Below are 24,064 nucleotides of genomic sequence, written 5' to 3' on the forward strand. Positions count from 1 at the left end.
CCTGCGAGAGAAAAACAGCGTGTATACAGTGTGGACAGGCTCTCGTTTGGTTTACACTTTTTGGACACGGTGAGAGCTGAGGGACGCACTTGACGCTTGGATCGGAAGGCTACTGGTTTTACACTGCGGAGAATAGCCAGCAGCATGTCTGGATTCGCGACTGGATGGATAACGGTTGTGCTTGAAAGGGAGAACTCCTCAAACTAGTAGTTTTTTCTTCTTCCGGGAGATCAACTTTTTGGGTGGTGTGATGGTGTGCCAAAGGTGTACCACACCAACGCGTTAATCTCCATCTGCGAATTCAATATGACGCTTTTGGATAGATGATAGCCCAGATAATGGGCGGGAGGGAGAATGTGTCCAAAATATCAAAACCAAGGAGTCCTGCGTACCACAGATGAGAGAGAAGAGAGCAAGACGGTTTGATTGTAAGGCGAGGAAAAGGTTTAATTCTGGTTTTAAAAAAGGTGGAGAACGTGGCGCCGGAAACACCGGGTCTCTTGGTAGAAGACTCTACCTGGGGTGCAACACGCGATAAGACTACATGTTTTTTTTTAACATAGTATACACGTTGGGCGCAACAAACAAACAAATCATTATTATAGTCATTATTAAATCATAGTTATTTCATTACTTTACCCATGGGCAGTTTTACACAATCGCCCTGACAGCATTTCGGAGAAATAACTTTGGAGATCCACTCCGACATAGAAGAAGCATATCATCCACGGGGATACCAAAGGAAACCTGAACCTCGCTGTATGGACCTTTTTAACTTTGATCGTTTTTACACATTGAATCTGAACCCACTTTTTGTTCCACTTGAAGACCGCTCTCCACCGACGCTGATCTGATGTTAATGAACATGAACATAACCACGTGGTCCCAAACTTGACATTTTGACCGATTTGTTTTTCTTGATTCCTCTATTCTCCTTTCCCCCCCACCCCTTTCCCCTTAAAATTGTAATTCTGAATCCAGAAGTGGCTCCGAAGTGGTGTTGCGGCTCCTCGCCCGCAGCGGATCCGGAGCTGGGAGTGTCTGCAGCGGGAGGAGCTGGCGGAGGACCCCCTGCATCACCGCAGGGACCAAAGACTGGTCAGGTGAAAAGGATGGTTCGATTGGCGGCAGAACTCTTGTTGCTTTTAGGACTTCTACTTCTTACCTTACATATCACCGTGTTACGGAGCAGCCCGTTGCACCAAGGGAATTTGACTTTGAGCCAGGATCAGCTGGATACGCTGCTCGCAGAGGTGAGTGCTATTTATTCATCTGTGTCATTCTATCAGAACCTGTAGTATATATTGATGGGGCTCTTTCGGCTATTGAGTTTGGGGTTAGAGCTTAAAATGGGGAATAAACCTCTAATGACTACACTGTAAAGGGGTAATGACTACCCTGTAAAGGGGTCATGACTACACTGTAAAGGGGTAATGACCACGTTGTAAAGGGGTCATGACTACACTGTAAAGGGGTAATGACCACGTTGTAAAGGGGTAATGACTACCCTGTAAAGGGGTCATGACTACACTGTAAAGGGGTAATGACTACGTCGTAAAGGGGTAATGACTACCCTGTAAAGGGGTCATGACTACACTGTAAAGGGGTAATGACTACCTTGTAAAGGGGTAATGACTACGCTGTAAAGGGGTAATGGCCACGTTGTAAAGGGGTAATGACTATGCTGTAGAGGGGTAATGACTACACTGTAAAGGGGTAATGACTACACTGTAAAGGGGGTAATGACTACACTGTAAAGGGGGTAATGACTACACTGTAAAGGGGTAATGACTACACTGTAAAGGGGTAATGACTAAACTGTAAAGGGGTAATGACTATGCTGTAAAGGGGTAATGACTAAACTGTAAAGGGGTAATGACTACGTTGTAAAGGGGTAATGGCCACGTTGTAAAGGGGTAATGACTACCCTGTAAAGGGGTAATGACTACACTGTAAAGGGGTAATGACTACCCTGTAAAGGGGTAATGACTACACTGTAAAGGGGTAATGACTACCCTGTAAAGGGGTAATGACTACACTGTAAAGGGGTAATGACTACCCTGTAAAGGGGTAATGACTACACTGTAAAGGGGTAATGACTACCCTGTAAAGGGGTAATGACTACATTGTAAAGGTGTTCCTATGAGTTTGACAGCAATTTACAGGCAAGTAATCGTAGTTAATGAATTTCATTCATTCATTGAAGGGAGGGGTTTTGTATTTCACCGATTTTCCTGTTATTACAAGTTATTGGCGCTAGCTAGGTAAAGTGTTTACACATTACAGCGTATTAATTAATAATTTGTATTTTTATATCACTTGGCCCATTCTAGAGGCCTTAACAACGTCTTCCAAACTGGCAGCGACTACAGGGCAAAACAGACCGACAGGACACGACAAAATGCTCAACCGTTAAAAGTTGAAGACGAGCTGCCTTGTACATTGTAAATTGATTGGGTACTTTAACCACACAGGAGTTAAGGCCAGGCACCAAAGGCTGAAATGACATCTATCCGTGTATTTATTCATTTTGAGATTTGTTGGTATTTTGTGTCTATTAATGTTAGTAATTTCATAACGTAAACATATAAATATCAACAATGTAATAAAAAAAATGTATATTTTCTTTCGTTTATCATGCTACAATCATACAGATGCTCGTGAATTTTTAACCACGCTTAAAATGAACATTACATCAAACATTTCAAAGTTTCACATCGTTTAAAAGCCCATTTCACAAAGAATGTTTACAAACTCACTGTATTTAGTATCTTCTTTGGAGAGATGGTGATTGGTTTTAAATAGACGTTTGGTCGTCTAAATTCAGTGTACAATTGGCCCAGCATCGTCCGGGTTTGGCCTGGGTAGGCCGTCGTCCGGGTTTGGCCTGGGTAGGCCGTCGTCCGGGTTTGGCCGGGGTAGGCCGTCGTCCGGGTTTGGCGTCATTGTAAATAAGAATTTCTTCTTAATTAACTGACTTTCCTAGTTAAATAAAGATTATTTAAATAAATAAATCAAAATATTATAATTCAGTTAAAACTGTGAAAGATAACCCTCAATGTAGATATAAATTGCACAAGAATGACACATTTATGGATTTTTTAAGGTATTGTTTTGTCTTTATTCAACCCAATGGGGGTTATGAGTCAACTCGCGCATCACTATTAATAAAAAATCAAATAAAAACCGCATAGAACCGTTTAAAGGGATACTTTGGGATTTTGGCAGTGCCTTCAGAAACGATTGACTTATTACACATTTTGTTGTGTTATACCCTGAAATCTAAAAGGATTACATATGTTTTGTTGTTGCTGTACCCATTTACACACAATACCCCATTATGACAAAGTTAAAACATGGTTTTTAGATATTTTAGAAAATGTATTTAAACTGAAATACAGAAATATCTAATTTACGTAAGTATTCTCACCGCTGAGTCAATACTTTGTAGAATCACCTTTGGCAGCGATTGCAGCTGTGAGTCTTTCTGGGTAAGTCTCTAAGAGCTGTGAGTCTTTCTGGGTAAGTCTCTAAGAGCTGTGAGTCTTTCTGGGTAAGTCTCTAAGAGCTTTCCACACCTGGATTGTGCAACATTTGCCCATTTATTAATTTAGAAATTCTTAAAGTTCTGCCAAGTTGGTTGTTTATAATTTCTAGACAGCCATTTTCAGCTCTTACCAAGTAGATTTATGTCAAAACTGTAACTCTGCCTCTCAGAAACATTCACTGTCTTCTTGGTAAGCCCTTCTGTTAGCCCTTCAGTTAGAGCCCTTCAGTTAGAGCCCTTCAGTTGGAGCCGTTCAGTTGGAGCCGTTCAGTTAGAGCCCTTCAGTTAGAGCCCTTCAGTTGGAGCCCTTTAGTTAGAGCCCTTCAGTTGGAGCCCTTCAGTTGGAGCCCTTCAAATAAAATCAAGTTAGAGCCCTTCAGTTAGAGCCCTTCAAATCAAATCAAATCAGTTAGAGCCCTTCAGTTACAGCTCTTCAGTTGGAGCCCTTCAGTTGGAGCCCTTCGGTTGGAGCCCTTCAGTTGGAGCCCTTCAGTCGGAGCCCTTCTGTTAGAGCCCTTCAGTTGGAGCCCTTCAGTTGGAGCCCTTCTGTTAGAGCCCTTCTGTTAGAGCCCTTCAGTTGGAGCCCTTCAGTTGGAGCCCTTCTGTTAGAGCCCTTCTGTGAGAGCCGTTCAGTTGGAGCCCTTCAGTTGGAGCCCTTCAGTTAGAGCCCTTCAGTTGGAGCCCTTCAGTTAAAGCCCTTCAGTTGGAGCCCTTCTGTTAGAGCCCTTATGTTAGAGCCCTTCAGTTGGAGCCCTTCTGTTAGAGCCCTTCAGTTGAAGCCCTTCTGTTAGAGCCCTTCAGTTGAAGCCCTTCAGTTGGAGCCCTTCTGTTAGAGCCCTTCAGTTAGAGCCCTTCAGTTGGAGCCCTTCAGTTAGAGCCCTTCAGTTAGAGCCCTCTCTCTCCCACACTTCCACCACACTGCTGTTGCTTTAATTTTAATCCACCACCATGCAGTTTTACAGCCAAAAGAAACCATATTTGTTGTCTCCCCCTTTTTACTCATATTTTCTCCCCTCTTGATGCCTGAAAATGTGTCTGTTTGTTCAGGCATCCACCTGTTGCATTGGTGAGGTTTTAACCAGGGCAGTACCTTAGTATTTATTTGTACCTTTTATTTAACTAGGCAAGTGAGTTAAGAACAAATTCTTATTTACAATGACAGTGTATTAACTGCCTTGTTCAGGGGCAGAACAACAGATTTGAACCTTGTCAGCTCGGGGGATGCGATCTAGCAACCTTCTGGTTAATGGCCCAACGCTCTAACCACTAGGCTACCTGCCGCCCCTACACTCTAACCACTAGGCTACCTGCCGTCCCTACACTCTAACCACTAGGCTACCTGCCGCCCCTACACTCTAACCACTAGGCGACCTGCCGCCCCTACACTCTAACCACTAGGCTACTTGCCGCCCCTACACTCTAACCGCTAGGCTACCTGCCGCCCCTGTGCTCTAACCACTAGGCTACCCTGCCGCCTCTACGCTCTAACCACTAGGCTACCCTGCCGCCTCTACACTCTAACCAGTAGGCTACCTGCCGCCTCTACACTCTAACGACTAGGCTACCTGCCGCCCCTACACTCTAACCACTAGGCTACCTGCCGCCCCTACACTCTAACCACTAGGCTACCTGCCCCCCCCTACACTCTAACCACTAGGCTACCTGCCCCCCCTACACTCTAACCACTAGACTACCTGCCGTCCCTACACTCTAACCACTAGGCTACCTGCCCCCTACACTCTAACCACTAGGCTACCTGCCGCCCCTACACTCTAACCACTAGACTACCTGCCGTCCCTACACTCTAACCACTAGGCTACCTACCGTCCCTACACTCTAACCACTAGGCTACCTGCCGTCCCTACACTCTAACCACTAGGCTACCTGCCCCCCTACACTCTAACCACTAGGTTACCCTGCCCCCCTACACTCTAACCACTAGGCTACCTACCGTCCCCACACACTCTAACCACTAGGCTACCTACCGTCCCTACACTCTAACCACTAGGCTACCTACCCCCCTACACTCTAACCACTAGGCTACCTACCGTCCCTACACTCTAACCACTAGGCTACCTACCGTCCCTACACTCTAACCACTAGGCTACCTACCGTCCCTACACTCTAACCACTAGGCTACCTACCGTCCCTACACTCTAACCACTAGGCTACCTACCGTCCCTACACTCTAACCACTAGGCTACCTACCGTCCCTACACTCTAACCACTAGGCTACCTGCCGTCCCTACACTCTAACCACTAGGCTACCTACCGTCCCTACACTCTAACCACTAGGCTACCTGCCGTCCCTACACTCTAACCACTAGGCTACCTGCCGTCCCTACACTCTAACCACTAGGCTACCTGCCGTCCCTACACTCTAACCACTAGGCTACCTACTGTCCCTACACTCTAACCACTAGGCTACCTACCGTCCCTACACTCTAACCACTAGGCTACCTGCCGCCCCTACACTCTAACCACTAGGCTACCTGCCGTCCCTACACTCTAACCACTAGGCTACCTACTGTCCCTACACTCTAACCACTAGGCTACCTACCGTCCCTACACTCTAACCACTAGGCTACCTGCCGCCCCCCTACACTCTAACCACTAGGCTACCTGCCGTCCCTACACTCTAACCACTAGACTACCTGCCGCCCCTACACTCTAACCACTAGGCTACCTGCCGTCCCTACACTCTAACCACTAGGCTACCTGCCGCCCCTACACTCTAACCACTAGGCTACCTACCGTCCCTACACTCTAACCACTAGGCTACTTGCTGCCAGTAGGACTCACCACCACCAGAATCACTTGAACTGACATCCATTCTAATTCTAATTCTGTGGTTTTAGCAGAACATCTAAAAGATCCACAGTAGAGGACAGTAGAGGACAGGACAGAGGGTTAGACATCTGTAGCAGCCAGTAGGCTGGTTTAACTCTTCAGTAGAGGACAGGACAGAGGGTTAGACATCTGTAGCAGCCAGTAGGCTGGTTTAACTCTTCAGTAGAGGACAGGACAGGACAGAGGGTTAGACATCTGTAGCAGCCAGTTGGCTGGTTTAACTCTTCAGTAGAGGACAGGACAGAGGGTTAGACATCTGTAGCAGCCAGTAGGCTGGTTTAACTCTTCAGTAGAGGACAGGACAGGACAGAGGGTTAGACATCTGTAGCAGCCAGTAGGCTGGTTTAACTCTTCAGTAGAGGACAGGACAGAGGGTTGGACATCTGTAGCAGCCAGTAGGCTGGTTTAACTCTTCAGTAGAGGACAGGACAGAGGGTTAGACATCTGTAGCAGCCAGTAGGCTGGTTTAACTCTTCAGTAGAGGACAGGACAGGACAGAGGGTTAGACATCTGTAGCAGCCAGTAGGCTGGTTTAACTCTTCAGTAGAGGACAGGACAGAGGGTTAGACATCTGTAGCAGCCAGTAGGCTGGTTTAACTCTTCAGTAGAGGACAGGACAGAGGGTTAGACATCTGTAGCAGCCAGTAGGCTGGTTTAACTCTTCAGTAGAGGACAGGACAGAGGGTTTAGACATCTGTAGCAGCCAGTAGGCTGGTTTAACTCTTCAGTAGAGGACAGGACAGGACAGAGGGTTAGACATCTGTAGCAGCCAGTAGGCTGGTTTAACTCTTCAGTAGAGGACAGGACAGAGGGTTAGACATCTGTAGCAGCCAGTAGGCTGGTTTAACTCTTCAGTAGAGGACAGGACAGAGGGTTGGACATCTGTAGCAGCCAGTAGGCTGGTTTAACTCTTCAGTAGAGGACAGGACAGAGGGTTAGACATCTGTAGCAGCCAGTAGGCTGGTTTAACTCTTCAGTAGAGGACAGGACAGAGGGTTTAGACATCTGTAGCAGCCAGTAGGCTGGTTTAACTCTTCAGTAGAGGACAGGACAGAGGGTTAGACATCTGTAGCAGCCAGTAGGCTGGTTTAACTCTTCAGTAGAGGACAGGACAGAGGGTTAGACATCTGTAGCAGCCAGTAGGCTGGTTTAACTCTTCAGTAGAGGACAGGACAGAGGGTTAGACATCTGTAGCAGCCAGTAGGCTGGTTTAACTCTTCAGTAGAGGACAGGACAGGACAGAGGGTTAGACATTTGTATTAGCCAGTAGTGCACTATACATGGAATAGGATGCTATTTGGGACACAGCCCAGAATCCAGCCTCGGGGTTAAGAGGGGTCTAGAATCAACGGGGAGGTTCTGAGGGATGCTGTTACATTAAGCAGTCCCCCCTTCTCTCTCTCTCTCCCTCCCTCAGCTCTGTTTGATGTATTTATAGCGTACCACTGAAATACCCTTGTCACTCTGCCCTGCTACACAACAACCATGATAAATGGGGATTCGTGCCAGACGTGGGTTCAATACTACTTGAAATCATTTCAAATACTTCAGCTGTGCTTAATTGACCTGACCTGTTGCAATGGATTCGATAGTCCCCCCAAAAAAAAACCCACCCACTTCAAAAGATTTCAAATAATGTTTCAATCCAGGACTGATTTATGCGTTGGTGGTTGGTGGGTTAGGGCTAAGAAAGGCGTTCTTCCTAAAGGGACACATTTCGGTGTGAAAGTAAGTGAGAAGAATTAATGGAGACGAACAGAACATCACACGTGGGACATCAGGGAATGCTGTTTTTTACATTTTTATCCTGAGACGTGGCTTACAGACAATAAAGTCGACCCTGCTATTCAACCAGATGGCTTCTCCATATTCCGATTAGATCGAACGGTGGCTTCTGGTAAGCGTCGTTTCTCCATAGATCAGTCCTGGTGGATCGAATTTGAAAACATTACGAGTTCCTGTTCACCCGACCTGGAGTTTCTGATGCTAAAACCCCACTATATGCCGAGGGAATTTAACGTGTGTTATTATCACAGCTGTGTACATACCGCCACAAGCAAACACCAAGGCAGCACTCAGCGAACTGTAAAAGCTCATTATCCAGCAAGAATCCTCTCACCCAGAAGCAGTCTTTATTGTCACGGGTGACTTTAACCAAGCCTGTCTAAAACCAATATTTCCCAAAATATCACCAACCATGTATCCTCCCCCACAGGAGGATCCAGTGTGCTTTACCATGTACACACAAACATCCATGATGCAAAGCCATACCCCACCCCCAATTCGGCCAATTAGATCACGTCTCTCTGTTCCTACACCTCGCCTACAAGCAGAAACTCTAGAGGGAGCCACCAACACAGAGAATAGTGAGGCGCTGGACAGAGGAGGCAGACTCCATGCTGCAGCACTGTTTAGATAGTAGTGATTAAAATATGTTCAAAGATTAATCCACCCAGGACTCATCCATCAACATTGAGGAATATACATAGTCAGTCAGGCTTCATTAGGAAATGTGTTGATGATGTTGTACCCACAATAACAATCCGGACCCAACCAAAAACCCTGGATGAACGGAGATATCCATACAATGCTGAGAGCCCGTACTGCAGCATTCAATGTCAACAGAACAAACCCTGATGACTTGGTGGCGCGCAAAGCATACAAGGCAAGCAGGTACGAGCTCTGCGAATCCATTAAGGATGCAAAAAGACAATACAGACTCAAACTGCAATTGAAGTTCGACAACTCCGGCTCGCAGCACGTGGCAAGAACTACCGACTATCACAGACTACAGATGCAAATCCAGCTGTGCGTTGCACACAGAAGCCTCCCTCCCAGATGAAATTAACACATTCTATGCTCGCTTCAAGGCCGACAATACCAAGTCATCCAGGAGGACTCTTGTTGTTCCGGACGACCAGGTGCTGTCACTCTCAGAGGCTGATCCAATTTTCCTACTGCTGCAACAGATCCACGGAAGATGCCATTTCCATCGCTATTCACACGGCCGTAACACATCAGGACAAGAGGAACACCTATGTGAGAATGCAGTTCATTATTCAACACTATCGTTCCCTTCCAAAGTTGACACCAAGTTCAGAGCCCGGGGTCTGGACACCACCCTCTGCAACTGAATCCTGGACTTCCTGACTGGCAGACCACATGCTGTGAGGAATGGCAACACCTCCTCCACACGGACTGTTAACACAGGGCCCCCCAGGTTTGTGTCCTCAGTCCTCTGCTGTACTCCCTTAGGGGCCCCCCTGGGGTGTGTCCTCAGTCCTCTGCTGTACTCCCTTAGGGGCCCCCCTGGGGTGTGTCCTCAGTCCACTGCTGTACTCCCTTAGGGGCCCCCCAGGGGTGTGTCCTCAGTCCTCTGTTGTACTCCCTGTTCACCCACGACTGTGAGGCTTTTCACGACACTAACTCCATCATCTAGTTTGCTGACGACACCACAGTTGTTGGCCTGATAACCAGCAATGAAGAGTCAGCCTATAGGGAGGAGGTAAGTGAACTGGCATTGGAGTGCCAGGACACCAACCTCTCCCTCAACGTCGGCAAAAACAAAGGAGCTGATTGTCGGCTTCAGGAAGCAGAGGAGGGAACATGCCCCGATCCACATCGACGGGACTACAGTAAAGAGAGTCAGTAGTTTTAAGTTCCTCGTTGTCCGCATCACAGAGGATTTGACATGGACCAACAACACCACCACTCTGGTCAAGAGGGTGCAACGGCACCTCTACTTCCTTAAGGCGGTGAAGAAATGCTGGTTCCTCTCCAAATATTGGACTATAATTGTGCCTTCCCGTATTACACCGATGCTAAAATGTTTCTTCTTCTCTAATGCCATTTACTTTATGTTCATATTCGTATCTTTTATTGTTTGTTATTGTTGTTGCATTGTCGAAGGAATCTGGAGGTAAGCATTTGGTTGGACGATGTGTACCATGTGCACCGTACATACGACTAATACAACTGGAAACCTGGAGGAGCTTTGATGTCCATGAATGTTCTGTTGCTCATCTAGTTTTTAATAGATTAAAAACAACCTGCGGTAAATATATGTGATTTGATTGGCTAGCTGCAGCATATTCTGCAGAGCCGCAGGAATAGGAAATATCCCAGGAATTTACAGAGTGTGTGTCACACTGCAGAATGTTGGAACAGACTTGGAATAGTTTATGACTGTTCCAACACTACGCACAAGAGAAGCCAAGGGAAGCCATTCCAAGATAGAAGAGGGCCACTTGGGCCAGTTAAAGTACAAATATCACCCCCAAATATCACTCCCAAATATCACCCATAAATATCACTCCCAAATATCACCCCTAAATATCACCCCTAAATATCACTCCCAAATATCACCCCTAAATATCACCCCCAAATATCACCCCTAAATACCACCCCTAAATATAACCCCTAAATATCACTCCCAAATATCACCCCTAACCTGTCAGGAGAGGATATAATGTTATGGCTGTTGTATGTTAAAGGACAGTTGTGGTACCAGGATATAGAGTTGTCTGTTGTATGTTAAAGGATAGTTGTGGTACCAGGATATAGAGTTGTGTCTGGTGTGGTACCAGGATATAGAGTTGTGTCTGGTGTGGTACCAGGATATAGAGTTGTGTCTGGTGTGGTACCAGGATATAGAGTTGTGTCTGGTGTGGTACCAGGGTATAGAGTTGTATCTGTGGGGTACCAGGGTATAGAGTTGTTGCTGTTGTATGTTAAAGGACTGTTGTGGTTTGGAACAGGAAAACCCTGACGTGAGACCAGATCTATTTGTGCTGTCTTGCCAGTTGGGCCATGAACAGACCTGGGACACGGCTAGTGTCAAACTGGGTCAGCTGGTTTAGACTGGGTCAGCTGGTTTGGACTGGGTCAGCTGGTTTGGACTGGGTCAGCTGGTTTGGACTGGTTGAACCCTCTCCCCTCTAGTTTGAGACTGGGTCAGCTGGTTTGGACTGGGACAGCTGGTTTGGACTGGGTCAGCTGGTTTAGACTGGGGCAGCTGGTTTAAACTGGGACAGCTGGGTTAGACTGGGACAGCTGGTTTGGACTGGTTGAACCCTCTGCCCTCTAATGTGAGACTGGGTCAGCTGGTTTGGACTGGGTCAGCTGGTTTGGACTGGGTCAGCTGGTTTGGACTGGAGCAGCTGGGTTGGACTGGAGCAGCTGGTTTGGACTGAGTCAGCTGGTTTGGACTGGAGCAGCTGGGTTGGACTGGGTCAGCTGGTTTGGACTGGGTCATCTGGTTTGGACTGGTTGAACCCTCTGCCCTCTAGTGTGTGACTGGGTCAGCTGGTTTGGACTGGGTCATCTGGTTTGGACTGGGTCAGCTGGTTTGGACTGGAGCAGCTGGGTTGGACTGGTTGAACCCCCAAATGTCAGCCCTAACCTGGCTAGAGATGACACCTAACACTGTGCAACATTGATGTATGAACACTACTGAACATAAAGGGCCAGTTTCCCGGACTCAGATTAAGCCGAGTCCTGGAACAAGAGGCACTTTTAATGTAGAATCTCCAATTAACATGCTTTTTTTTAGTTTAGGAGTAGGCTTAATCTGAGTCTGGAAAACCTGAACCACTATTTAAAATACTGTAGAAGATAGAAATTCATGAAAACATTTTTTCACTCTGCCGCACAGTGAGTTTAACATTGCACCAGTCTGCATACAACTTCGCTGCACAGCGAACCTGAGTTCTGTTGTTAGAACAGAATGGGTTTTGTGTTCTGTGAAAGACTTTGCTCTGCTCTGGCAGTGATGCCCAGATCTGGTTGACTGGTCTGCCACTGAAGACGATGATGTCACCTCCCCCCCTTGCCTTGTCACGCACCAGGGGGTTATTTTCATGGGAAGGTGTCATATTTAAAGAGCCCATTCACTGAGACACAAATGGGACAGGATGTGCACCTGTAGAACGGCTGTAGAACGGCTGTAGAACGGCTGTAGGACGGCTGTAGAACGGCTGTAGAACGGCTGTAGAACGGCGAATAGACCTTTTTTAGACCCAGCGTTGGCGGACAGGAAGTGTGGTGGCAGGAGAACAATATCCTCACCACCGACTCACAGGAAGTGCGGTGGCAGAAGAACAATATCCTCGCCACGGACTCACAGGAAGTGTGGTGGCAGAAGAACAATATCCTCGCCACCGACTCACAGGAAGTGTGGTGGCAGAAGAACAATATCCTCGCCACCGACTCACAGGAAGTGTGGTGGCAGAAGAACAATATCCTCACCACCGACTCACAGGAAGTGTGGTGACAGGAGAACAATATCCTCACCACCGACTCACAGGAAGTGTGGTGGCAGAAGAACAATATCCTCACCACCGACTCACAGGAAGTGTGGTGGCAGAAGAACAATATCCTCGCCACCGACTCACAGGAAGTGTGGTGGCAGAAGAACAATATCCTCGCCACCGACTCACAGGAAGTGTGGTGGCAGAAGAACAATATCCTCACCACCGACTCACAGGAAGTGTAGTGGCAGGAGAACAATATCCTCACCGCCGACTCACAGGAAGTGTAGTGGCAGGAGAACAATATCCTCACCACCGACTCACAGGAAGTGTGGTGGCAGGAGAACAATATCCTCACCACCGACTCACAGGAAGTGTGGTGGCAGGAGAACAATATCCTCACCACCGACTCACAGGAAGTGTGGTGGCAGGAGAACAATATCCTCACCACCGACTCACAGGAAGTGTGGTGACAGGAGAACAATATCCTCACCACCGACTCACAGGAAGTGTGGTGACAGGAGAACAATATCCTCACCACCGACTCACAGGAAGTGTGGTGACAGGAGAACAATATCCTCACCACCGACTCACAGGAAGTGTGGTGGCAGAAGAACAATATCCTCACCACCGACTCACAGGAAGTGTGGTGGCAGGAGAACAATATCCTCACCACCGACTCACAGGAAGTGTAGTGGCAGGAGAACAATATCCTCACCACCGACTCACAGGAAGTGTGGTGGCAGGAGAACAATATCCTCACCACCGACTCACAGGAAGTGTAGTGGCAGGAGAACAATATCCTCACCACCGACTCACAGGAAGTGTAGTGGCAGGAGAACAATATCCTCACCACCGACTCACAGGAAGTGTGGTAGCAGGAGAACAATATCCTCACCACCGACTCACAGGAAGTGTGGTGACAGGAGAACAATATCCTCACCACCGACTCACAGGAAGTGTAGTGGCAGGAGAACAATATCCTCGCCACCGACTCACAGGAAGTGTGGTGGCAGGAGAACAATATCCTCACCACCGACTCACAGGAAGATGAGACTTCCACCGAGGAACAATATCCTCACCACCGACTCACAGGAAGTGTGGTGGCAGGAGAACAATATCCTCACCACCGACTCACAGGAAGATGAGACTTCCACCGAGGAACAATATCCTCACCGCCGACTCACAGGAAGATGAGACTTCCACCTCACAGAGGAACAATAACACATTAACATCTTATTTAGGCAATTACAACCTATTCACGTTGTATGAGTTGACCTTTGACCTTGGAATCGGGGCGTTTCTTCCCAGTTGATCTCCACAACACCGTAATAGTCAAGTGATTTACAATCTGCAAATGCGATGTCCTCCTTCTCCTTGTGTTAAAGATGCACTATGCAGAAAGCGCTATCCTCCATTTCCTGGTTGCTAAAATTTTAATCTGATAGTTTGCCCAATTTCAGTTTTATGTGACAAAACAAGTAACTGTAGTGTGGTGGCAGAGAATCATTGTACCATCTAAACCGCTGGTGAAATACATTGTCCATTACCGAAAATATTGTATTTTCAACTGTTTGAAGCTGGTGTACAAACCAAAAGTACAAGATTCAAAAACAAAATTGATGAACGGGAAGCACAGAAATAGCACACACAGAACAGATCTACCGCCTCTCAGACTTGCTTTCAATGAGGATGACAGATCTATAACTCACATTTCTATGTGAATTTGGGGGAACAGTTCGTCCATAAAGTTACATATTGTAGCTTTAACTGATTTAAAGTCAAATATTTTAAAACAAAATATACAGTTTGCCAAGTTTGAGAGATGAGACAGAAAGAAAACAGAAGTGTGGTGGCTCAATATCCTCGCCACCGGGGGGCAGCTGGTTGAGCAGCAGCATCTGGGCCCAGTGTACCCTGCCTTCATTTCCTGTCCCTTTCCCCAGGGGGGACTGCCCCCTGAGTGGTTACCCATTGGAAAACATCCTCCTTCTCCTCTTCCTCCTCCTCCTTCCCCTCTCCTCCTCCTCCTCTCCCTCCTCATCCCCTTTTGACTGCAATCCTCGTCTTCTCCTCTTCCTCCTCCTCTCCCTCCTCATCCCCTTTTCTGCTCCTCGTCTTCTCCTCTTCCTCTCCTCCTCCTTCCCCTCTCCTCCTCCTCCTCTCCCTCCTCATCCCCTTTTGGCTGCTCCTCGTCTTCTCCTCTTCTCCTCCTCCTTCCCCTCTCCTCCTCCTCCTCTCCCTCCTCATCCCCTTTTCTGCTCCTCGTCTTCTCCTCTTCTCTTCCTCCTCATCTACTCGTCTTCTCTGCCTCCTCCTCCTAATCTCCTGGCAAAGTGAAAAAGGAGGAAGCAGGAAAAGGGGGTAAAAATAGGACCTCTGTGTGCGGAGTTTCATTCATGGGTTTTCAGGGTGTGAGGAGAGGGGGAGAACAAAATCCTCACCAGGCCCCGGATTACCTGAGAAATTGTTTTGATCTTCAAATGAAAACACTTCCTTGGTGGCGAAGAAAGGGGGAAGATCTAGCATGAATAACGGGTCTTAAAGGCTCTATAACACTGGACTTAGGTCCACACTGGGATAACTGGATTGGCCCAAAGGTAGGCTGCATGATATCTGTAGGAGACTGTGTCCTGTTTCTCCAGATATCTGTAGGAGACTGTTTCTCCAGATATCCGTAGGAGACTGTTTCCTGTTTCTCCAGATATCTGTAGGAGACTGTTTCCTGTTTCTCCAGATATCTGTAGGAGACTGTTTCCTGTTTCTCCAGATATCTATAGGAGACTGTTTCCTGTTTCTCCAGATATCTGTAGGAGACTGTTTCCTGTTTCTCCAGATATCTATAGGAGACTGTTTCTCCAGGTATCTGTAGGAGACTGTTTCCTGTTTCTCCAGATATCTGTAGGAGACTGTTTCCTGTTTCTCCAGATATCTGTCGGAGACTGTTTCTCCAGATATCTGTAGGAGACTGTTTCCTGTTTCTACTGATATCTGTGGGAGACTGTTTCCTGTTTCTCCAGATATCTGTGGGAGACTGTTTCTCCAGATATCTGTAGGAGACTGTTTCCTGTTTCTCCAGATATCTGTAGGAGACTGTTTCCTGTTTCTCCAGATATCTGTAGGAGACTGTTTCCTGTTTCTCCAGATATCTGTAGGAGACTGTTTCCTGTTTCTCCAGATATCTGTAGGAGACTGTTTCCTGTTTCTCCAGATATCTGTAGGAGACTGTTTCTCCAGATATCTGTAGGAGACTGTTTCTCCAGATATCTGTAGGAGACTGTTTCCTGTTTCTCCAGATATCTGTGGGAGACTGTTTCCTGTTTCTCCAGATATCTGTAGGAGACTGTATCCTGTTTCTCCAGATATCTGTGGGAGACTGTTTCACCTGTGAAGTGTGGTGGCAGAAGAACAATTTCTCCAGATATCTGTAGGAGACTGTTTCCTGTTTTTCCAGATATCTGTGGGAGACTGTGTCCTGTTTCTCCAGATATCCGTAGGAGACTGTTTCCTGTTTCTCCAGATATCTATAGGAGACTGTTTCCTGTTTCTCCAGATATCTGTAGGAGACTGTTTCCTGTTTCTCCAGATATCTGTAGGAGACTGTTTCCTGTTTCTCCAGATATCTGTAGGAGACTGTTTCCTGTTTCTCCAGATATCTGTAGGAGACTGTTTCCTGTTTCTCCAGATATCTGTAGGAGACTGTTTCCTGTTTCTCCAGATATCTGTGGGAGACTGTATCCTGTTTCTCTAGATATCTATAGGAGACTGTTTCCTGTTTCTCCAGATATCTGTAGGAGACTGTTTCCTGTTTCTCCAGATATCTGTGGGAGACTGTATCCTGTTTCTCTAGATATCTGTAGGAGACTGTTTCCTGTTTCTCCAGGTATCTGTAGGAGACTGTTTCCTGTTTCTCCAGATATCTATAGGAGACTGTTTCCTGTTTCTCCAGATATCTGTAGGAGACTGTTTCCTGTTTCTCCAGATATCTGTAGGAGACTGTATCCTGTTTCTCTAGATATCTGTAGGAGACTGTTTCCTGTTTCTCCAGGTATCTGTAGGAGACTGTTTCCTGTTTCTCCAGATATCTATAGGAGACTGTTTCCTGTTTCTCCAGGTATCTGTAGGAGACTGTTTCTCCAGATATCTATAGGAGACTGTTTCCTGTTTCTCCAGATATCTGTTGGAGACTGTTTCCTGTTTCTCCAGATATCTGTAGGAGACTGTTTCCTGTTTCTCCAGATATCTATAGGAGACTGTTTCCTGTTTCTCCAGATATCTGTAGGAGACTGTTTCCTGTTTCTCCAGATATCTGTAGGAGACTGTTTCCTGTTTCTCCAGATATCTGTAGGAGACTGTTTCCTGTTTCTCCAGATATCTGTAGGAGACTGTTTCCTGTTTCTCCAGATATCTGTAGGAGACTGTTTCCTGTTTCTCCAGATATCTGTGGGAGACTGTTTCCTGTTTCTCCAGATATCTGTGGGAGACTGTTTCCTGTTTCTCCAGATATCTGTAGGATGAAATGAGTGTGCCTGTCCAGAAGAGCCCTTCTTTCCTCTCTCAGGAGTTCAATTACAAACAGGTACTTCTGAGGGCCAGGAAGAGAAGGTTATCACATGGCCATCTGATCTTAGACCACCCTGAAACAACCACAGAGGTTCCTGTGATGTTCATATGGAGGGCTGGACAGTGGCTGGGGGCCAGGGCTGTGTGTGTGTGTATCCTGCCGTGCTGAAATGAGCCCTTACCATGTCCTGTTTAGCTCCCAGCCAATCCTGGTCTTAAAGGCTCTTTGTGGTGGCAGTTGTGCGTCGTTCTTCTCATATTCTAAATGTTTCAATAGCCGCACTTCCATCTTTTGCATTTTTAACGACTTTGTTTGTACGTTCTGGTGATCAAAATGATGACATTCTGTGTTTTGATTGAGATAGAGGAGCTTTGGTTAGAGTTCATGTCCTTCCTTTGATTATAGGGAAGGTCTGGGGTCTGGGGTCCCCCCCACCCACTTGTCTTGTCTGAAAGCTCTTTATTAAACTACAAGGAGAAATATCACCTGTGTAATCACGTGTAGCGCAACAAGAAATACACAGAGATCCTCCTGTAGGGGTAAGGTTGTCCAGTATGTCTAGTGTCACTGTGAGGACCAGAGTGTGATGTCCTTCTCTCGCTCTATGCCTGGTGGTGTACCCGCATGTAGTTTACATTTGTAATGCATCCAGAGTCTGAGAAACTTCCTTTAGGGCCCCTACAGAGCCCATATTGTCCCAGAGTTGTGAGCAGCTTCCTTTAGGGCCCCTACAGATCCCATATTGTCCCAGAGTTCTGAGCAACTTCCTTTAGGGCCCCTACAGAGCCCATATTGTCCCAGAGTTCTGAGCAGCTTCCTTTAGGGCCCCTACAGATCCCATATTGTCCCAGAGTTGTGAGCAGCTTCCTTTAGGGCCCCTACAGAGCCCATATTGTCCCAGAGTTCTGAGCAACTTCCTTTAGGGCCCCTACAGAGCCCATTTTGTCCCAGAGTTCTGGGCAACTTCCTTTAGGGCCCCTACAGAGCCCATATTGTCCCAGAGTTCTGAGCAACTTCCTTTAGGGCCCCTACAGAGCCCATATTGTCCCAGAGTTCTGAGCAACTTCCTTTAGGGCCCCTACAGAGCCCATTTTGTCCCAGAGTTGTGAGCAACTTCCTTTAGGGCCCCTACAGAGCCCATATTGTGCCAGAGTTCTGAGCAACTTCCTTGCGTGCATGTGTTTCTGTCAGACAGATGACTGAGGAGTGGTTTTCTGTCCACCCAAAAGAGACTGGGTCCGCTGGTTTGGACTGGGTCAGCTGGTTTAAACTGGGGCAGCTGGCTTGGACTGGGTCAGCTGGTTTGGACTGGGACAGCTGGTTTGGACTGGGACAGCTGGTTTGGACCAGGAAGAGAAGGTTATCTGGGACAGCTGGTTTAGACTGGGTCAGCTGGTTTAGACTGGGTCAGCTGGTTTAGACTGGTTGAACCCTCTGCCCTCTAGTGTGAGACTGGGACAGCTGGTTTAGACTGGGTCAGCTGGTTTAGACTGGGTCAGCTGGTTTAGACTGGTTGAACCTTCTGCCCTCTAGTGTGAGACTGGGACAGCTGGTTTAGACTGGGTCAGCTGGTTTGGACTGGGACAGCTGGTTTAGACTGGTTGAATGGAGCTAAGTGTTTCTTTATGGGGGTCAGGTCAGCTAGGTCTCTATGGAGGGGCAGCTGTACAGGAAGAGACTGACCCTCCCCATCCCTCAAACTGGCACAGAAATAACAGGAGACCTGAGCCATAAGAAATGGTTCTCTTTCTGTTGGTTTAAGGAAGGTCAACTTGACTGCATATGTTGTCTTTCACCCTGACACAGTGGTTGTCCTTATCTCCCCAATTTCACTACATTTGCACACACTGTATATAGACTTTTCTATTGTGTTTTTGACCGTACGCTTGTTTATTCCATGTGTCGCGCTGCTTTGCTTTATCTTGGCCAGGTCGCAGTTGTAAATGAGAACTTGTTCTCAACTAGCCTACCTGGTTAAATACAGGTGTTCTCAACTAGCATACCTGGTTAAATACAGGTGTTCTCAACTAGCCTACCTGGTTAAATACAGGTGTTCTCAACTAGCATACCTGGTTAAATACAGGTGTTCTCAACTAGCATACCTGGTTAAATACAGGTGTTCTCAACTAGCCTACCTGGTTAAATACAGGTGTTCTCAACTAGCCTACCTGGTTAAATATAGGTGTTCTCCCAGAGTCGCCTACCTGGTTAAATACAGGTGTTCTCAACTAGCCTACCTGGTTAAATACAGGTGTTCTAAACTAGCCTACCTGGTTAAATAAAGGTGTTCTCAACTAGCCTACCTGGTTAAATACAGGTGTTCTCAACTAGCCTACCTGGTTAAATACAGGTGTTCTCAACTAGCCTACTGGTTTGGACTGGTTAAATACAGGTGTTCTCAACTAACCTACCTGGTTTAGACTGGGTCAGGTGTTCTCAACTAGCCTACCTGGTTAAATAAAGGTGTTCTCAACTAGCCTACCTGGTTAAACTGGGAAGGTGTTCTCAACTAGCCTACCTGGTTAAATAAAGGTGTTCAACTAGCCTACCTGGTTAAATAAAGGTGTTCTCAACTAGCCTACCTGGTTAAATAAAGGTGTTCTCAACTAGCCTACCTGGTTAAATAAAGGTGTTCTCAACTAGCCTACCTGGTTAAATAAAGGTGTTCTCAACTAGCCTTTCCTGGTTAAATAAAGGTGTTCTCAACTAGCCTACCTGGTTAAATAAAGGTGTTCTCAACTAGCCTACCTGGTTAAATAAAGGTGTTCTCAACTAGCCTTGCTGGTTAAATCAGTTGTTCTCAACTAGCCTACCTGGTTAAATAAAGGTGTTCTCAACTAGCCTACCTGGTTAAATAAAGGTGTTCTCAACTTGCCTACCTGGTTAAATACAGGTGTTCTCAACTAGCCTACCTGGTTAAATAAAGGTGTTCTCAACTTGCCTACCTGGTTAAATACAGGTGTTCTCAACTAGCCTACCTGGTTAAATACAGGTGTTCTCAACTAGCCTACCTGGTTAAATAAAGGTGTTCTCAACTAGCCTACCTGGTTAAATAAAGGTGTTCTCAACTAGCCTACCTGGTTAAATAAAGGTGTTCTCAACTAGCCTACCTGGTTAAATAAAGGTGTTCTCAACTAACCTACCTGGTTAAATAAAGGTGTTCTCAACTAGCCTACCTGGTTAAATGAAGGTGTTCTCAACTAGCCTACCTGGTTAAATAAAGGTGTTCTCAACTAGCCTACCTGGTTAAATACAGGTGTTCTCAACTAGCCTACCTGGTTGAATAAAGGTGTTCTCAACTAGCCTACCTGGTTAAATAAAGGTGTTCTCAACTAGCCTACCTGGTTAAATAAAGGTGTTCTCAACTAGCCTACCTGGTTAAATACAGGTGTTCTCAACTGACCTACCTGGTTAAATAAAGGTGTTTTCAACTAGCCTACCTGGTTAAATAAAGGTGTTCTCAACTAGCCTACCTGGTTAATTAAAGGTGTTCTCAACTAGCCTACCTGGTTAAATACAGGTGTTTTCAACTAGCCTACCTGGTTAAATAAAGGTGTTTTCAACTAGCCTACCTGGTTAAATAAAGGTGTTTTCAACTAGCCTACCTGGTTAAATAAAGGTGTTTTCAACTAGCCTACCTGGTTAAATAAAGGTGTTTTCAACTAGCCTACCTGGTTAAATAAAGGTGTTTCAACTAGCCTACCTGGTTAAATAAAGGTGTTTTCAACTAGCCTACCTGGTTAAATAAAGGTGTTCTCAACTAGCCTACCTGGTTAAATAAAGGTGTTCTCAACTAGCCTACCTGGTTAAATAAAGGTGTTCTCAACTAGCCTACCTGGTTAAATACAGGTGTTCTCAACTGACCTACCTGGTTAAATAAAGGTGTTCTCAACTAGCCTACCTGGTTAAATAAAGGTGTTCTCAACTAGCCTACCTGGTTAAATAAAGGTGTTCTCAACTAGCCTACCTGGTTAAATACAGGTGTTTTCAACTAGCCTACCTGGTTAAATAAAGGTGTTTTCAACTAGCCTACCTGGTTAAATAAAGGTGTTTTCAACTAGCCTACCTGGTTAAATAAAGGTGTTTTCAACTAGCCTACCTGGTTAAATAAAGGTGTTTTCAACTAGACTACCTGGTTAAATAAAGGTGTTTTCAACTAGACTACCTGGTTAAATAAAGGTGTTTTCAACTAGCCTACCTGGTTAAATAAGTGTGTTCTCAACTAGCCTACCTGGTTAAATAAAGGTGTTTTCAACTAGCCTACCTGGTTAAATAAAGGTGTTTTCAACTAGCCTACCTGGTTAAATAAAGGTGTTCTCAACTAGCCTACCTGGTTAAATAAAGGTGTTCTCAACTAGCCTACCTGGTTAAATAAAGGTGTTCTCAACTAGCCTACCTGGTTAAATAAAGGTGTTCTCAACTACCCTACCTGGTTAAATAAAGGTGTTCTCAACTAGCCTACCTGATTAAATAAAGGTGTTCTCAACTAGCCTACCTGGTTAAATAAAGGTGTTCTCAACTAGCCTACCTGGTTAAATAAAGGTGTTATCAACTAGCCTACCTGGTTAAATAAAGGTGTTCTCAACTAGCCTACCTGGTTAAATAAAGGTGTTTTCAACTAGCCTACCTGGTTAAATAAAGGTGTTCTCAACTAGCCTACCTGGTTAAATAAAGGTGTTCTTAACTAGCCTACCTGGTTAAGTAAAGGTGTTCTCAACTAGCCTACCTGGTTAAATAAAGGTGTTCTCAACTAGCCTACCTGGTTAAATAAAGGTGTTCTCAACTAGCCTACCTGGTTAAATAAAGGTGTTTTCAACTAGCCTACCTGGTTAAATAAAGGTGTTTTCAACTAGCCTACCTGGTTAAATAAAGGTGTTTTCAACTAGCCTACCTGGTTAAATAAAGGTGTTTTCAACTAGCCTACCTGGTTAAATAAAGGTGTTTTCAACTAGCCTACCTGGTTAAATAAAGGTGTTTTCAACTAGCCTACCTGGTTAAATAAAGGTGTTCTCAACTAGCCTACCTGGTTAAATAAAGGTGTTCTCAACTAGCCTACCTGGTTAAATAAAGGTGTTCTCAACTAGCCTACCTGGTTAAATAAAGGTGTTCTCAACTAGCCTACCTGGTTAAATAAAGGTGTTCTCAACTAGCCTACCTGGTTAAATAAAGGTGTTCTCAACTAGCCTACCTGGTTAAATAAAGGTGTTCTCAACTAGCCTACCTGGTTAAATAAAGGTGTTCTCAACTAGCCTACCTGGTTAAATACAGGTGTTTTCAACTAGCCTACCTGGTTAAATAAAGGTGTTCTCAACTAGCCTACCTGGTTAAATACAGGTGTTTTCAACTAGCCTACCTGGTTAAATAAAGGTGTTCTCAACTAGCCTACCTGGTTAAATACAGGTGTTTTCAACTAGCCTACCTGGTTAAATAAATGTGTTCTCAACTAGCCTACCTGGTTAAATAAAGGTGTTCTCAACTAGCCTACCTGGTTAAATAAAGGTGTTTTCAACTAGCCTACCTGGTTAAATACAGGTGTTTTCAACTAGCCTACCTGGTTAAATAAAGGTGTTTTCAACTAGCCTACCTGGTTAAATACAGGTGTTTTCAACTAGCCTACCTGGTTAAATAAAGGTGTTCTCAACTAGCCTACCTGGTTAAATAAAGGTGTTCTCAACTAGCCTACCTGGTTAAATAAAGGTGTTTTCAACTAGCCTACCTGGTTAAATACAGGTGTTTTCAACTAGCCTACCTGGTTAAATAAAGGTGTTTTCAACTAGCCTACCTGGTTAAATAAAGGTGTTTTCAACTAGCCTACCTGGTTAAATAAAGGTGTTTTCAACTAGCCTACCTGGTTAAATACAGGTGTTTTCAACTAGCCTACCTGGTTAAATAAAGGTGTTTTCAACTAGCCTACCTGGTTAAATAAAGGTGTTTTCAACTAGCCTACCTGGTTAAATAAAGGTGTTCTCAACTAGCCTACCTGGTTAAATAAAGGTGTTTTCAACTAGCCTACCTGGTTAAATAAAGATGTTTTCAACTAGCCTACCTGGTTAAATAAAGGTGTTCTCAACTAGCCTACCTGGTTAAATAAAGGTGTTCTCAACTAGCCTACCTGGTTAAATAAAGGTGTTCTCAACTAGCCTACCTGGTTAAATAAAGGTGTTCTCAACTAGCCTACCTGGTTAAATAAAGGTGTTCTCAACTAGCCTACCTGGTTAAATAAAGGTGTTCTCAACTAGCCTACCTGGTTAAATACAGGTGTTTTCAACTAGCCTACCTGGTTAAATAAAGGTGTTTTCAACTAGCCTACCTGGTTAAATAAAGGTGTTTTCAACTAGCCTACCTGGTTAAATAAAGGTGTTCTCAACTAGCCTACCTGGTTAAATAAAGGTGTTCTCAACTAGCCTACCTGGTTAAATAAAGGTGTTCTCAACTAGCCTACCTGGTTAAATACAGGCGAACAACAACAACAAAAAGCTCACGTACACTTGCTTTGTCTGACTTCAGGTAATTGACGTAGTTGAGTGAACTGAACTTTGTCCAGGTGACTTGCAGGCGACTGTGACTTGTGTGTTATTTTCTTCGTAGCATGATAATCATTTTCAGATAGTTTATGGTTAGATTGGATCCTCTGTTTGGGGATCATGAAGGAAATTTACATCCTTATGATCAAGTAATCTAAAGGAATATCTCTCTCTCGCTCCCCCTCTCTCCCTCTCTCTCTCTCCCCTCTCGTTCTCTCTCACTTCCCCCTCGCCCTCCCCCTCACCCCCTCTCTCTCTCTCTCTCTCTCTCTGTCTCTCTCTCTCTCTCTCTCTCTCTCTCTCTCTCTCTCTCCCCCTCTCGTTCTCTCTC

General features: G+C 45.6%; 1 protein-coding gene across 1 annotated transcript in view; it reads left to right on the top strand.

Annotated features, from left to right (window-relative positions):
- The first annotated feature begins 13 nt into the window (after positions 1-13).
- Positions 14-24,064, top strand: part of LOC127915580 (isthmin-1-like) — a 67,688-nt gene continuing 43,637 nt past the window's right edge. Inside the window, 1 exon segment of the mRNA XM_052495827.1 lies at positions 14-1,253. Coding sequence (XP_052351787.1) covers positions 1,113-1,253 — 141 coding nt within the window. The 5' untranslated portion in view covers positions 14-1,112.

This window comes from Oncorhynchus keta, chromosome 3 (assembly GCF_023373465.1).
Source record: "Oncorhynchus keta strain PuntledgeMale-10-30-2019 chromosome 3, Oket_V2, whole genome shotgun sequence".
NCBI classification, from domain to species: Eukaryota; Metazoa; Chordata; class Actinopteri; order Salmoniformes; family Salmonidae; genus Oncorhynchus; species Oncorhynchus keta.